The sequence below is a fragment of the Rattus rattus genome, chromosome 3 (genome assembly GCF_011064425.1).
Source record: "Rattus rattus isolate New Zealand chromosome 3, Rrattus_CSIRO_v1, whole genome shotgun sequence".
Taxonomy (NCBI): domain Eukaryota; kingdom Metazoa; phylum Chordata; class Mammalia; order Rodentia; family Muridae; genus Rattus; species Rattus rattus.
Genome location: NC_046156.1, coordinates 116,571,924 through 116,587,673, shown reverse-complemented (window position 1 = coordinate 116,587,673; position 15,750 = coordinate 116,571,924). Strand labels below are relative to the sequence as shown.

The 15,750-nt window shown below is 36.6% G+C and overlaps 1 protein-coding gene across 4 annotated transcripts in view; it reads left to right on the top strand.

Annotated features, from left to right (window-relative positions):
- The window catches only part of Spata5 (spermatogenesis associated 5), a 204,279-nt gene that overhangs the window by 25,525 nt on the left and 163,004 nt on the right, over positions 1 to 15,750 (top strand). For all 4 annotated transcript variants that reach the window (XM_032898480.1, XM_032898481.1, XM_032898483.1 and 1 more), the window contains exon 11: positions 15,503 to 15,712. In XM_032898480.1, the coding sequence (XP_032754371.1) occupies positions 15,503 to 15,712 (210 nt within the window). The remainder of the gene's footprint in view (positions 1 to 15,502; positions 15,713 to 15,750) is intronic.

The window sequence follows — 15,750 nt, the reverse complement described above, 5'->3', positions numbered from 1 at the left end:
TAATTGAGAAAGAAGCCTTTAATATATTCACATTTGCTTTGAGGGTGGTTTTAAGATCAAAACCATAACAGTAGTCTATGAATATGTTTATTGATGATATTTCGGTTACCTCTAGCTTTTTACTATTTTGAATGAAGGTGTTATGAACTGGTATTCTATGAATGTAAGTTTTTGTTTTTGTTTTTCTCTTAATTTGAATAGATGACCAAGAGTAAAATTTAAATTGATAGATTAGGTTGTATTTTAACTTTTTGTAGTAAGCTCAGTCTTTTTGGAAAATATTAGCCTAATTTTAGAACTAACACGTTTGACCAACAACTAACAAGTTTATTAAGTAAAGATACTTAATGTTTCTTCAGAGTTTATTATACACAATTTCACAGAAACAGAAAGTACCAATTATGTATGGGTTTTTGTAGTGTTGCCAGCTGGGCCTGATTTCAAGAAAAATGATCTGGATGATTATTAGTAGTAATTGTTGCTAGCATGAGCTTACTGCCATGCTGTTTTCTGTTCTATAGTTCCTTTGTTCTACTGTTGTCTTTATTTGTGCTGTGAGGATATTTTTGCAGCAGTGTCTTGATTTCTTCCTCATGATTTTTGTTTTTGTTATAGGTCTCTTTTTTGTGATTGGGCATACCTCGGATTTCTAATAACTCAGTTTATTTTAAGCCAATAAATGCAGCTGCACCTTTGCACCTTTAGTAATACTCTTGTCATGCTTAGCATCATTGTTATATTATCTTTACAAGTTATTATTTAGTTACTATAGTACTTTTGTCCTTAGGGTCATAGTATAGTTAATGATACATGCACATTGTTAACAGGATTACACTATCTGAATCTTAGTATGTTGTTAACTTAATAGGGAGTATATGTTTTATTGTTAGTATCTTTTCATTTCAAATTGAAAAATGCTGATCACTATTTCTGTAAGTCAGATGATAAGACTCTTCTCCCCCTTTTAATACAGCATTCTTGGTGGACTATTTTTTAAAATACATCTTCTAGTGCTAGGGATCTGTCTTGTGGTGGAGTATTTATCTGCCATGCCCACTCCATGCTCTGTTTCTATCCTCTGTTCCACAAAGTAAAAAGTCACTCAGCCTTCCTGGCCTGCAAGGTTTCTGCTAAGTCCTCATTAGGGGTGAGCAGTATGCAAGATGATAGGCTTTTCTCTTGCTGCTTCAGTATCCCTTGACATTTGGAAACTTGTTGATGTATGTGAGTGATTAGATAAACCTTCATTTTATTGTATTTCAAGTCGTCAGGGATTTCCTCAGTCTGTTTGCCTACTTGCCTGTGCACAGTTGGGAAACCATTATCTCTTTAAGCACTAGCTCAGCTCTCACCCACTCTTTGCCCCTTCTAGAACTTTTTTATGCATACCTTTATGTTCATTTGCTTGGTGGTATTCCATGAATCCTGTAGGCTTTTTTTACTGCTTTTTCTCGCCATGTTAGGTAATTTCAAAAGACCTACTATGCTGTTCTTTCACCTGGTTGAGGGGCTATTGACATTTGTATTTTGAATTTTTATTTTAGTCATGGTGCCCTTCAGTTTTAGAATTTCTTTCAATATTTTTCTTTTTATTGAAAATAGATTCTATTCTCTTACAATGTATCTTGATTATATTTTCCCCTCCCTCTATTCCTGTCAGCCCTCCCTACATCTCCTTCCCTCCCATTCTCTTCCCTCCTTTTTTAGTCTATCATTAGAAAAGATAATAATAAGATAGAATAAAGCAAAACCTATCATATCAAAGTTGGACAAGGCAACCCAACAAAAGGAAAAGAGTCCTAAGAGCAGGTACATGAATCAGAAATCCACTCGTTCTCACATTCAGGAGTCCATAAAAATACTAAGCTAAAAGCTATAATATATATGCAGAGGACCTGTTGAAAACCTGTGCAGGCCTTGTTCTTGCTGCTTCTGTCTCTGAGGTCATATGAGCTATGCTCAGTTGATTCAGATGGCCTTGTTCTCCTGTTGTCTTCCATCCTCTCTCTCCCTTACACTCCATGGGGTTCCTTGAGCTGTGGGGGAAGGGATTTGATGGAGACATCCCATTTAGGTTCTCTCTCTGTGTGTAATATCTGGCTTTGAGTCTCCTCATCTTCTCATCTGTTTCTGGATGAAGCTTTTCTAATGGTGACTGAATAACACATTGAAAGACACTAATCTATGAATATAGTAGATTATTAGGAATCATTTTATTAATACTTTCTTCTCCTTCTCTTCCTCTTCCTCCTCCTCCTCCATCATCATCATTGTCGTCGTCATCATCATCATCAGTGGTATTTGGTTTTACTCTAGCTTTCTGGGATATCTAGTTTCTGGTTCTTGGTCACTTAGGCAGTGTTGGGTATGGACTCCATGTTGATGAGTGGTCCTTAAGTCAGATATTGGTTGGCTATTCCCACAAGTTCTGTGACACCATTGTCCTAGCATATTTTGCAGGCAGGACAGATTGTAGGTCAAAAGTTTTATGGGTGATTTGGTATTTACATTTCCTTTTTGGTAACCTTTCCAAACCAAAGACATTAGAACATACAGGTGAAGGCTCCTTGTAGGTACCAACTGGACTTCTCCATGTTTAGTGAACTTCATGGCTGTTGTCCTCAGCAGTGGTGCCCTGCTGTCAGTTTGCACAGAGCAACTTGTTGTCTTAACAACAGCCTTGATTGTTAGGAGGATTTTCATTTGACCCACACTTGGCCAACAATTCAACTGAATGCAACCTAGTCCCAATACTGGAAGGAAGCCTTGTTTGGTAACAAGAGGTGGCCATATTGAGACTCTGCATCCCCCATTAATTACAACGCCTCACTAAGATCACCTTCATATATTTTTAGGAAGTTTCTACTGTACTAGGTTTCCATTATCATCCCTCAAAATGCCCTTCAATTCTAGCTGTCTCGGTCCACATTCTTTTTCTTTACAGTATTTACCTTTTCCCTCCTCACCTGATCTTCCCACTTGCCCTCAGTCTGCTTATAAAATCTATTCTATTGCTTTTGGGAATCCACATCTTCACCCTAGACCCTTCCTCTATACCTAACCTCTCTCGGTCTATGGATTGTTGCTAGTCACTGTTGCTTCTTCAAGAAATGTCTTAGGAGATTACAAGTTCTACATGCCGATTGCTGCTGAAGCCTCACATGGTCTGGCCAGGTTCCTGGATCAGCAAATGACATAGCATAGACATCTTGTTCTATGAGTTTTGGCCTCAGTCTGCAGAACTTATGATTGATGGTGAGATGATAGGCCTGGAGCCTGATCCCTGAAGACTAGTGCTGAGGTAGTTAGAGTAAGGCCAGCCTTAGTCTATGAGATCTGTTTGAAGTGGCTATGGTCATAAGCCTAGTACATCAGTTCTTCTAGCTTAATTGTAAAATTCCAGCACCTAAAATAAGCCCACATCAACATGAGAGAGATGCCCATCAAGTTAATGTCACTTCTGAAGTAAACATTGCTTGAATTCTTTTTATGGGTAAAACACTACTTGTATAAACCATTAGAAGTCAGCTTCACTAATTAGATATTTAAGATGTATTGCTGTGTGTGTGTGTGTGTGTGTGTGTGTGTGTGTGTGTGTTTGTGTTTGTTTTCTGGCACCTTTTCAGATGAGCCTACTTCTGGATGTGCCTCGTCAGATGAATTTCATCAGATGAACCCATTGAGTAAGCTCTTTCCTGTTGTAAAGTTCAAGTGAAAGGAGTTAATTGACTGTAATTATGTTTCAGTCTTCATTTACCCTTAGGATAACTGTGAAGAATTTTGAGTTTTTACTTTTTAAATACCATGAACATTCTATTTTCTTTCTTTTTCTTTCTTTTTAACAGACTCCAAGAATTGAAGGTTTTTATGATACGATGCTAACTAAGTAAGGTTTGCTTTTCTTGGGTTAGATGATACAACTTGTAGAAACTCTGTTAATTCCATGTTGATTTTGATAGACCTTTTTATTTTCATTTTATTTGTTTTGTTTCTTGTTCTCTAGACATTAAAGTGTCTTGGGTTGCTACGGAGATCCTAGTCTTCCTGGAAGCTTGTCCCCTACATTTTTATAGTTATAAGTAATAAAATTGAACAGGAAAGCACATTTGGGAAATCGATTAATTTTAACCAGGAAATAAACACTGCCAAAAATAAAAATGTAATTTCAATCTTATGAAATATTTCAGAGTTTAACACCATCATTTTGTTCTTTATACCTTACTTTTTAGGAGAAAGGAGAAACAATACATATGCAAGTGGAAAGATTGTTACTGTTGCTTGCAATCCTGATTACTGTGTTAAAATTAAATAGTTTTTCTTGTAGATTTATAACTGGAAAACTTCATTTTCAGTACCTGATATCCCTTACATTGTACAAATGTTGAAGTATAGTTGTGGGCATATATTTCATTTGTATATGTACTTAGGACTTTTAATGACTGGCTAAAAGACAGTGGGTTTTTTGTTTGTTTGTTTGTTTGTTTTTTGTTTTGCATGTGTTTTAATGAATAGGCGAGAGATCTACATAATTCTGGCATTACAGTGGAACTAAAACTCAGGCTTGTTTTTAGGGAAGTTTCTAGGCCATCTTTATGGCCTAGAAAACTCTGCATGTGGTTGTGTGGTGTGGTGTTTGTTTATTTATTTTTACCTTTTCCATTAATATCTAAGCATATTTTCTGATCCCTTTTAAAGAAACATCTGGAGATTCTGTGTTTTTTTTCCCCCCGAGATCTTAGAAGGGTTTTTGTTTGTTTTTCTTGTTTTTTGTTTTTTTGACAAGTGTGTGTATTTTAATGTTACAGAGTTATTGTTGGCCCAGTAAGAACTTTGGAACAGGTAGTAAACCACTGTCTGTCTCTTAAACTTATGCTAGCACTTATTAGCACAAAATAACAAAGCGTGAAGTACTTTTTGTTACAGTATTTTCTGTAAATACCACCTTTTAAGAGTACACTTTTAGAATTTAATGAAAATGAAGGTACAACATACCCAAACTTATGGGACACAATGAAAGCTGTGCTAAGAGGAAAACTCATAGCGCTGAGTGCCTGCAGAAAGAAACAGGAAAGAGCATATGTCAGCAGCTTGACAGCACACCTAAAAGCTCTAGAACAAAAAGAAGCAAATACACCCAGGAGGAGTAGAAGGCAGGAAATAATCAAACTCAGAGCTGAAATCAACCAAGTAGAAACAAAAAGGACCATAGAAAGAATCAACAGAACCAAAAGTTGGTTCTTTGAGAAAATCAACAAGATAGATAAACCCCTAGCCAGATTAACGAGAGGACACAGAGAGTGTGTCCAAATTAACAAAATCAGAAATGAAAAGGAGACATAACTACAGATTCAGAGGAAATTCAAAAATCATCAGATCTTACTATAAAAGCCTATATTCAACAAAACTTGAAAATCTACAGGAAATGGACAATTTCAGACAGATACCAGGTACCGGGTTAAATCAGGAACAGATAAACCAGTTAAACAACCCCATAACTCCTAAGGAAATAGAAGCAGTCATTAAAGGCCTCCCAACCAAAAAGAGCCCAGGTCCAGACGGGTTTAGTGCAGAATTCTATCAGACCTACATAGAAGACCTCATACCAATATTATCCAAACTATTCCACAAAATTGAAACAGATGGAGCACTACCGAATTCCTTCTATGAAGCCACAATTACTCTTATACCTAAACCACACAAAGACCCAACAAAGAAAGAGAACTTCAGACCAATTTCCCTTATGAGCATTGACGCAAAAATACTCAACAAAAAATTCTGGCAAACCGAATCCAAGAGCACATCAAAACAATCATCCACCATGATCAAGTAGGTTCATCCTAGGCATGCAGGGATGGTTTAATATACGGAAAACCATCAACGGATCCATTATATAAACAAACTGAAAGAACAAAACCACATGATCATTTCATTAGATGCTGAGAAAGCATTTGACAAAATTCAACACCCCTTCATGATAAAAGTCCTGGAAAAGAATAGGAATACAAGGCCCATACCTAAACATAATAAAAGCCATATACAGCAAACCAGTTGCTAACATTAAACTAAATGGAGAGAAACTTGAAGCAATCCCACTAAAATCAGGGACTAGACAAGGCTGCCCACTCTCTCCCTACTTATTCAATATAGTTCTTGAAGTTCTAGCCAGAGCAATCAGACAACAAAAGGAGATCAAGGGGATACAGATCGGAAAAGAAGAAGTCAAAATATCACTATTTGCAGATGATATGATAGTATATTTAAGTGATGCCAAAAGTTCCACCAGAGAACTACTAAAGCTGATAAACAACTTCAGCAAAGTGGCTGGGTATAAAATTAACTCAAATAAATCAGTAGCCTTCCTCTACACAAAAGAGAAACAAGCCGAAAAGAAATTAGGGAAACGACACCTTCATAATAGACCCAAATAATAAAATACCTCGGTGTGACTTTTAACCAAAGTAAAAGATCTGTACAATAAGAACTTCAAGACACTGAAGAAAGAAATTGAAGAAGACCTCAGAAGGTGGAAAGATCTCCTATGCTCATGGATTGGCAGGATTAATATAGTAAAATGGCCATTTTACCAAAAGCGATCTACAGATTCAATGCAATCCCCATCAAAATACCAATCCAATTCTTCAAAGAGTTAGACAGAACAATTTGCAAATTCATCTGGAATAACAAAAAACCCAGGATAGCTAAAACTATCCTCAACAATAAAAGGACTTCAGGGGGAATCACTATCCCTGAACTCAAGCAGTATTACAGAACAATAGTGATAAAAACTGCATGGTATTGGTACAGAGACAGACAGATATGAATGGAACAGAATTGAAGACCCAGAAATGAACCCACACACCTATGGTCACTTGATTTTTGACAAAGGAGCCAAATCCATCCAATGGAAAAAGATAGCATTTTCAGCAAATGGTGCTGGTTCAACTGAGGTCAAACATGTAGAAGAATGCAGATCGATCCATGCTTATCACCCTGTACAAAGCTTAAGTCCAAGTGGATCAAGGACCTCCACATCAAACCAGACACACTCAAACTAATAGAAGAAAAACTAGGGAAGCATCTGGAACACATGGGCACTGGAAAAAATTTCCTGAACAAAACACCAATGGCGTATGCTCTAAGATCAAGAATCGACAAATGGGATCTCATAAAACTGCAAAGCTTCTGTAAGGCAAAGGACACTGTGGTTAGGACAAAACGGCAACCAACAGATTGGGAAAAGATCTTTACCAATCCTACAACAGATAGAGGCCTTATATCCAAAATATACAAAGAACTCAAAAAAGTTAGACCAAGAGGGGAGACAAATAACCCTATTAAAAAATGGGGTTCAGAGCTAAACAAAGAATTCACAGCTGAGGAATGCCGAATGGCTGAGAAACACCTAAAGAAATGTTCAACATCTTTAGTCATCAGGGAAATGCAAATCAAAACAACCCTGAGATTTCACCTCACACCAGTGAGAATGGCTAAGATCAAAAACTCAGGTGACAGCAAATGCTGGCGAGGATGTGGAGAAAGAGGAACACTCCTCCATTGTTGGTGGGATTGCAGACTGGTACAACCATTCTGGAAATCAGTCTGGAGGTTCCTCAGAAAATTGGACATTAAACTGCCTGAGGATCCAGCTATCCTCTCTTGGGCATATACCCAAAAGATGCCCCAACATATAAAAAAGACACGTGTCCACTATGTTCATGCCTTATTTATAATAGCCAGAAGCTGGAAAGAACCCAGATGCCCTTCAACAGAGGAATGGATACAGAAAATGTGGTATATCTACACAATGGAATATTACTCAGCTATCAAAAACAACGAAGTTTATGAAATTTGTAGGCAAATGGTTGGAACTGGAAAATATCATCCTGAGTGAGCTAACCCAATCACAGAAAGACATACATGGTATGCACTCATTGATAAGTGGCTATTAGCCCAAATGCCTGAATTACCCTAGATATCTAGAACAAATGAAACTCAAGACGGATGATCAAAATGTGAATGCTTCACTCCTTCTTTAAAAGGGGAACAAGAATACCCTTGGCAGGGAAGAGAGAGGCAAAGATTAAAACAGAGACTGAAGGAACATCCATTCAGAGCCTGCCCCACATGTGGCCCATATATATACAGCCACCCAATTAGACAAGATGGATGAAGCAAAGAAGTGCAGAAGTGTAGATCGCTCCTGAGAGACACAGCCAGAATACAGCAAATACAGAGGCGAATGTCAGCAGCAAACCTCTGAACTGAGAATAGGACCCCCGTTGAAGGAATCAGAGAAAGAACTGGAAGAGCTTGAAGGGGCTCGAGACCCTATATGTACAACAATGCCAAGCCACCAGAGCTTCCAGGACTAAGCCACTACCTAAAGACTATACATGGACTGACCCTGGACTCTGACCTCATAGGTAGCAATGAATATCCTAGTAAGAGCACCAGTGGAAGGGGAAGCCCTGGGTCCTGCTAATACTGAACCCCAGTGAACTAGACTGTTGCGGGAGGGGCGGCAATGGGGGGGGTCGGGAGGGGAACACCCATAAGGAAGGGGAGGGGGAGGGGGGATGTTTGCCCGAAACCGGGAAAGGAATAATACTCGAAAATGTATATAAGAAATATTCAAGTTAATAAAAAAAAAAAAAAAAAAAGAGTACTTTTTGTTCCTGACAGTATAAAAAACTTGGCTTCTGATTAAAGGTCACCAGTCCTTTTGGAGTTGACACTATTTTCTCAGTAACTGCCCCAAGATCTGAAGCCCCTTTGTAGGTTTTCATACCTTTTGAAACTAACCTTTTAAAGTAGTTTTTGAAATTTATGTATTGAGTTCTTGGGCTTGTGTGGATGTGTAATTAAAATATTCTATTGGAGTGCTTGTCTAGGAAGTCTTGAAAGACATCGTGTTTCTTGTGGAATCTCTTTCGCTTATCTGCTTATCTGACAGCAGCTGTTTCTTCTAACTGTATTAACATTAAAAAAAATTTTTTTTAAGCCACTTTAAGCAGAACAGAGACAGAAAAGAAAGGACCCAGCCGTAGAGTATCCAATTAGGTTTGTAAAAGCTTTCTGCTAAGTAAGGTGACTCTAACTTACTAAGACAGTCCTAGAAACTTAACATAGTGCTATTCATTGAAAGATGAACTATTTAAAGCTAATACTGTCTGAAGTCAAGGTGGTTGTCAGCGAGTTGCAGCACTTTAGGATCTCATGCTGGTGTCAATCCTTCTTGTACACTCTCTTTCTACAATGCCCTTCTGTGCCTTAAGACATTTTCTCCCTGCAAAAGCAAATTAATTGTAAAGACTTATATTAAAATTATTTTTATGTTTTTTTTAGCACATAGAAAGGGCTAATCTTTTTATAATATTCAAGTGCTAAAGTCAAAAGATGACATTGGTTTGCCTTTAGTTTAAGGATTGTAGTGATTATAACAAAGAAACAACACTAAGAAGCCCTAAGAGTGATGAATAATTATGACAGTTAAGCATTACTTGTGAAATTACAAATGTAGTCAGGTTTTTATTTTTTGCCACTGCTTCTTCAAAACATAATGGTGATTGTCTCTCAGATGTCTAAAGTAAATCCTGTATTCCAGCAAATGTAATTAAATGTAATATCCTAAGTCACTTAGTAAATCCTGTATTCCAGCAAATGTAATTAAATGTAATATCCTAAGTCTCATAATGAATGAGGCATTATTTTTATTTTATAAATTAGACATTTAAAGAGAGAGAATAAATGATGCAAAATCACAATGGGTAATGATCAGATTTGAACTTATTTTTCACCATTCTGAATTTTAGAAAATGATATGCTTAAAAGACATGAAACTTTTTAAAAAGAAACAAAAGACGGAATTGTGAATGTGTATTCAACCCCAGTGCTGGCAGTGACTACTTTTAAGACAGGAATACAGATAATTTAATTTATATTCTTTCATAATTTGACTATTCTTATGTAAACTATCTTCATAGTCAGTCAAGAGAGTGGACATTATTATATTTTTAACATTCTGATATCTTTAAGTAAATCTTATATATGCAGTTTTCAATGATAAGTTTTAAGGTGGTTATTACTAGAGTTAAAACAAGTATTTACTTAGACTAAGACTGTATATCTTTGAGGCTACTTTTCAGCTTTTGTTTTGCAGAGTATAGATTTATGAGGATATTGTACCCTTGTGGCTCCTAGGACATATAAAAGATAATTCTTAAAAAGTGAACTGCATTTCTTTTACTTGTTTCAATCATAATACAAGTTGGGAAGAATATTAAGGCATCATAGTTGTAGTAATAATTAGGGGTAGGATGAGGGTAGTTTTATATTTTTACTGATAGGTTTGGGTTATAGATCTCTGTTCACTGTATCATTTCCCATGATAATCTGAATTAATCATATGCATACCCAATTATGACTAGGCATCAAATGAATAATGGGATTTTCCTTAAAATTCATTTAAAGGGCAGACTGAGGTTTCCTTTTACATCCAAAACAGGTTTTGACTCGTATACATACTGAATCCTAGTTTCCGTTTATACCACAGGTTGTATTGGCCTTTTAAAAGGGGGAGTCACTAAGTATTGTTAGGGACCTAGAAGTTGGAGTGACAAATTGTCAAAAGTCTTTCTGAAAAGCAAAAATTTAGAGAATATATTGAATACAAAATTTTCCTATAGATTATTGAGTTGTATTTTGAGAGACACTTTATCGACAGGCGGAAACATCCTCCCTATTCATTTGGGGGAATAGAATTGAAATTTTTTAAGCTCATTTATTTCAAGGCATGCTCTTTTCTATTCTCCTTTAAAATTTTTTAACTGTTTATGTGCTAAATTGGCATAAGTTTGTGTTCTGCCATCTGCTAGGATACTTAATATACCAAGCTTTAAAGAATATGCTTGTGCTCCTAGAATATGCTCATATAGTGTGTTCTTGCTGTATATATATAACTGCAGAGCCAAAAGTGAATGGCTCACAGGATTTCAGAATACTCTATCATTTTCGTTCTTGCATGTTAAAGAAGTTGCTTCTCTGACTTCCATATCTGCAGTGCTGCATGCCATACTCCATAGGATTTTCTCCCTGTCAAGAGTATTCATGTTGGGTTCGGTCCCCAGCTCCGAAAAAAAGAAAAAAGAAAAAAAAAAAGAGTATTCATGTGAGAAGATACATGCACATATACATGTATTTTACTGGCAAAGCATTAAATTGAAGAGCACTCTGATGAGATAGCTTTTGGTGCCTTGTTATCAGATTAACTGAATTAAGTTCTTAAATCCTCTGTACTTTGTGATCCCTTTTTCATTTTTTACTACCATTTTTAAAAATTTACCCAGAAAATTTTTATGGAAGATAAGGCTGTTAAAAAGTGACATCTTTCCAGCTTACTGTTTAAAAAAATTAGAAAGTTCAAAAATTGATTATGCCAATATTCATATTCTTAGAGAAAGGTAAAGCATATGTGGGAATTACTAAAGCTGGTTAATTGTTCAGAGTATAGATCTTTGTGTGTATTTGATCATCTTTTGTTTGAATTATTCTATTTGAATGTTTTCAGAATACAAATTGTAAAGAACAAATCAAAGAAATTGGAATGTCCAAGTAGGAATTGCACATCAGGGTATAATAGCTCTGTTGTACTTCTGCCAAATGCACACTATTTTATACTAATCACTGTTGCCTCTGGTAAACAATAAGTATGATTCTGCCTGTCATTGGTTGATGGTTCAATGTTCTAGGCTCATGTACACTAATATCAAGGTATTTGTAATTCATAAAATCAGAAATCAGCTAACTGGGTGGGAGGAGGCAAAATAAGTTCATTGAATATTGTTTAATGAGTTTCCCATGGTATCTTAGTCATGTTGACTAAGCAACTCATAAAAAAGAAAACATTTAATTGTGGGCTTGCTTGCACTTCAGAGTTAGTTCATTTTCATAGGGAGAGCATGGCTGTACCTCCAGATCCATAGGCAGCCGGAAGAGAGACTGGACCCAGCATGGGCTTTCCATGATATACTTATTCCAACAAGGCCATACCTACTCCCAACATAACCACAACTTCTAATCCTTTTCAAATAGTGCCACTCCCTTGGTGACTAAACATTCAGATATATGAGCCTATGTAGGCCATTGTATTTCAAACCACCACATAAGAAGACAAAAGAAGTGTCTGCTTACAAACTTGGACTGGACTTGCTCATAAAAGCCCACCTTTATGAATAAAATGGATTTGTTAGAGGTTGCTTATAGGACATTACATGACAACACTGCCTACCAAAGTTTCTACTTTATATGTCTCAGATCTATAGTGCAAACCTGTATTCCAACACAAACTGCTACTAAGTAGTGACTAGAGACTCAGAAAGCATAAGGCACAGGTATAACCAGGCTCAGACAGCTATGTCTTTGCCTTTATTGGAGCTTTTACTGATCTCAGCAAATACTGCCCAAGCATGGGAAACATTGCTTTGTTTTGTTGAAATATGGTATACAGATCAGCAGAGTGGTGGCATACTGTAGGAAGGCTAGGAGTCAGATCACCCATCTCTCTAAGCTTAATGATACTGCAGATAAACTTCTTATTTTGGTAGCACTAAAAGTGAGGAAATGGAAAGCTAGTTTTATATATCAAAAACCCAAAATATTTACACATTTCAAGTTTCTTTTTTATTTTACCAACCCCATCCCCTTGCACTTTGTTTCATGAGTAAATCTTGTAGATTTCCTGAAGTGCAGGTCAGCTATGTTTATATTAAAAGCTTCTAAAGACTTATCAATATGTTCGAAACCTACTGGTCTCCTTTATTTAGCTTTAGAGTTCTCTGTGACTTCATCATTTCCGTTTTCTTCCATCTGAGCCCTTTCCTCTTTCCCCGTCCTGTTCTTCCTTCCTTCTTTCTTCCCTCTGTACCTCCCTTCCTCTCTCCTTCCCTGTTTTGTTTTCACATCTCACCTCTTATTCAAATTATCTTCCAGCTGGAATTAATATTTTCTTTTTGGGAGCTCTTGAAGCTTCTTTCTGTTTTGTCTTTTAGTGTACTTACTTAGTGCCCTTTCTGTGGGACATAGGGACATACACACACACACACACACACACACACACACACACACACACACACGCATACACATGCACTCGCAGTTCCTTCTTTTTCAAACTTTGTACTTATGTCTTACTCTCTTGTTTTCTTTGTACTTTATCTAGTTCAATAGCCTTTGCCCCAAATTGCATTTATATGTAAATTTATAAAGAATATTTTGTTCAAGGGTGGTGATACATGTCTTTAATTTCAGCAGTCTCAAGGCAGAGGCAGAGGGAGGCTGATCTCTATGGGTTCTAACCTAGCTTGGTCTACATAGCGAGTTCCAGAATAGCCAGGCTTTATGGTGATACCTCCCTCCTAGTCCCCTGCAAACACTCAGCTCTGTTTCAGAGATATTTCTTAGGTGAGAAGAGAAGCAGGTTTGAAGATACTTTAACTATATTCCAAAGGCAAAGATCTCAAGGATTTACAAAACTATACCTTAAAATCACTTTGTTAATTTTTTAAAAAATATTAAAAATTGTTTCATTTTGTGCAGTGTCAGGGTTCTGAGTCAAGTGGGTCAATTGAAGAGAGGATCACTCAAAGGTATGGCAGCAAGAAGGAATAGTTTAGATGAACTGAACCTAGAACACCCTTACAGAAGCATGTTTATTGATTGTTACACAAAACTTGGTTTTGTTGTTGTCATCATCATCTTTGTTCGTTTTTTGTTTTTGTTTTTGGATTAAAAAAAGTTCCTCATACAAAAGTCCATAACTTTAGTCTTCATTGTACACTGTTTGCAGTACTCAGTAATGCAAGACATTCCAGGTGTGCCAGGACTCTTATGACCACAGTCATGCAAAGGTTGTAAAGCTCCTTTAGAAAAACAACTCCATATAAAACAAAACACTAATCACTGTTCTCTATAGAGATTTCTTCAAGGTCAGTGTACTTTCAGGAAACAACTGTTCATTCTCATGTCTACCCTACATACACTGACAAAAAACTATTTCATTCTATGTTTACCCTACACATAACGATTCTACTACAATCCTTTCTACATTTCCTTTCTCCATTCTGGATATGGAGAAAACAGGCCACACAATTACAGAAATGTACTGGTGTATGAAGTGCAGTCCTGCACCTTATCATTTTGAGCTCTTGCAAGTTCTTAGTACCTGTAACACAGCTGCTTTCCTTTCCTTTGCCTCAGTAAAGCCTGCCTCATGAATAGTTGTGGGGAGTTCTCTGCCAGCTGAAACATTTATGAGATGTGAAACCCACACTGTCACTTGTCTGTGTGACTTTGGGCAGTTTTTTTATTTCAGAACATGGATACTTGATTACTAACTCAAACTAATTTTCCACAAATGGGACAAACTTTAAAGACATCTAAAAGGTTTAGTAGTAATTATATAACAAGCAGAAATTAATTTTTCTTTAGTTTTTTTTATTCAGTATGTAACTATTAAGTGCTGCTAATTTACCTCTTGTAATTCTTGAATTTTTAAGGATCTTATTCTGTAACAGGTTAGTCTCCTATTGCTCCTATTTTATTAGTCACATGTTCCATTTTTCTTAGTTTTCTGTCCTATGAAGTGTTTTATTTTACAACAAGGTATTCAGAAAAGTGCACATATCCTAGGGATAACCAACAGCCATCTGATTCTATTTAAGACCTGTTGATTAGGAAGGAATTCAGACCTGGTATTTATAAATGTAGCCTACTACCTGTGACTAGTGAGACCAGAAGAGAGCCTACTAACATTTTCCAAAACCAATGTAAATTCTGAATATTTACCCACAGGTAAATGAAACTCAAATCCCCCATCAAGGAATCTTCATTTTGCAGGAGAAGGAAACCTTTACAGAAATCCATAACTTACCAAAATGCCGATAGCATTTCATTATGGGGTGCCCAGTTATAACAACAAAACTATCACCTAAGATACAGGGCAATTTTGGGAGAGAGAGCAGAATAATGCTAAGAGATGGAGAATCAGACTGTTATGATATAATCCCCCTGATAGGTTATCTAATCCCAAATGATCAGCCTTAAACATGTATGAATTTACCACCAAATGAACTCAACAAGTTGTACGTATAAATTTGTGTATGTGTGTTTGTGATGATAAGTAAAGAATAAGAGGCAGTGATTTTGAGAGGTATTGAGGGTTTCTGGGAGGAGCTAGAGGGTGGAGAGGGAGGGGAGAAATAATACAACTACAGCACTCATGCAAAATTCCCAATAAATAAACAAACAAGGTGTTCTGTTGAAGTGCCATTTTTACTTTGAGCAGGAGTACTGTTATTAACTTACTTGAGGTAAGTATCATAAAGAAGTCATTCTGTACTTAGAGCCTACTCACCTAATTTAGTGAATATACATACTTACTTAAAGATGCTTCATTTGTCCTTCAAAGACAAATTACAATTAATGATAAGGAAAAAAATTTGTTTTGTAGGTATCCTGGTCAGATATTGGAGGACTGGAAAATATCAAACTGAAATTGAAACAGGCTGTGGAATGGCCCTTGAAACATCCTAAGTCTTTCAGCAGAATGGGTATTCAGCCACCTAAAGGAGTTCTCTTGTATGGGCCTCCTGGATGCTCAAAAACAATGATAGCAAAGGCTTTGGCCAATGAAAGTGGGTTGAACTTTCTAGCTATAAAGGTAGGATGTTGGAGTTTCAATGGTTAATCTCTCTTTTA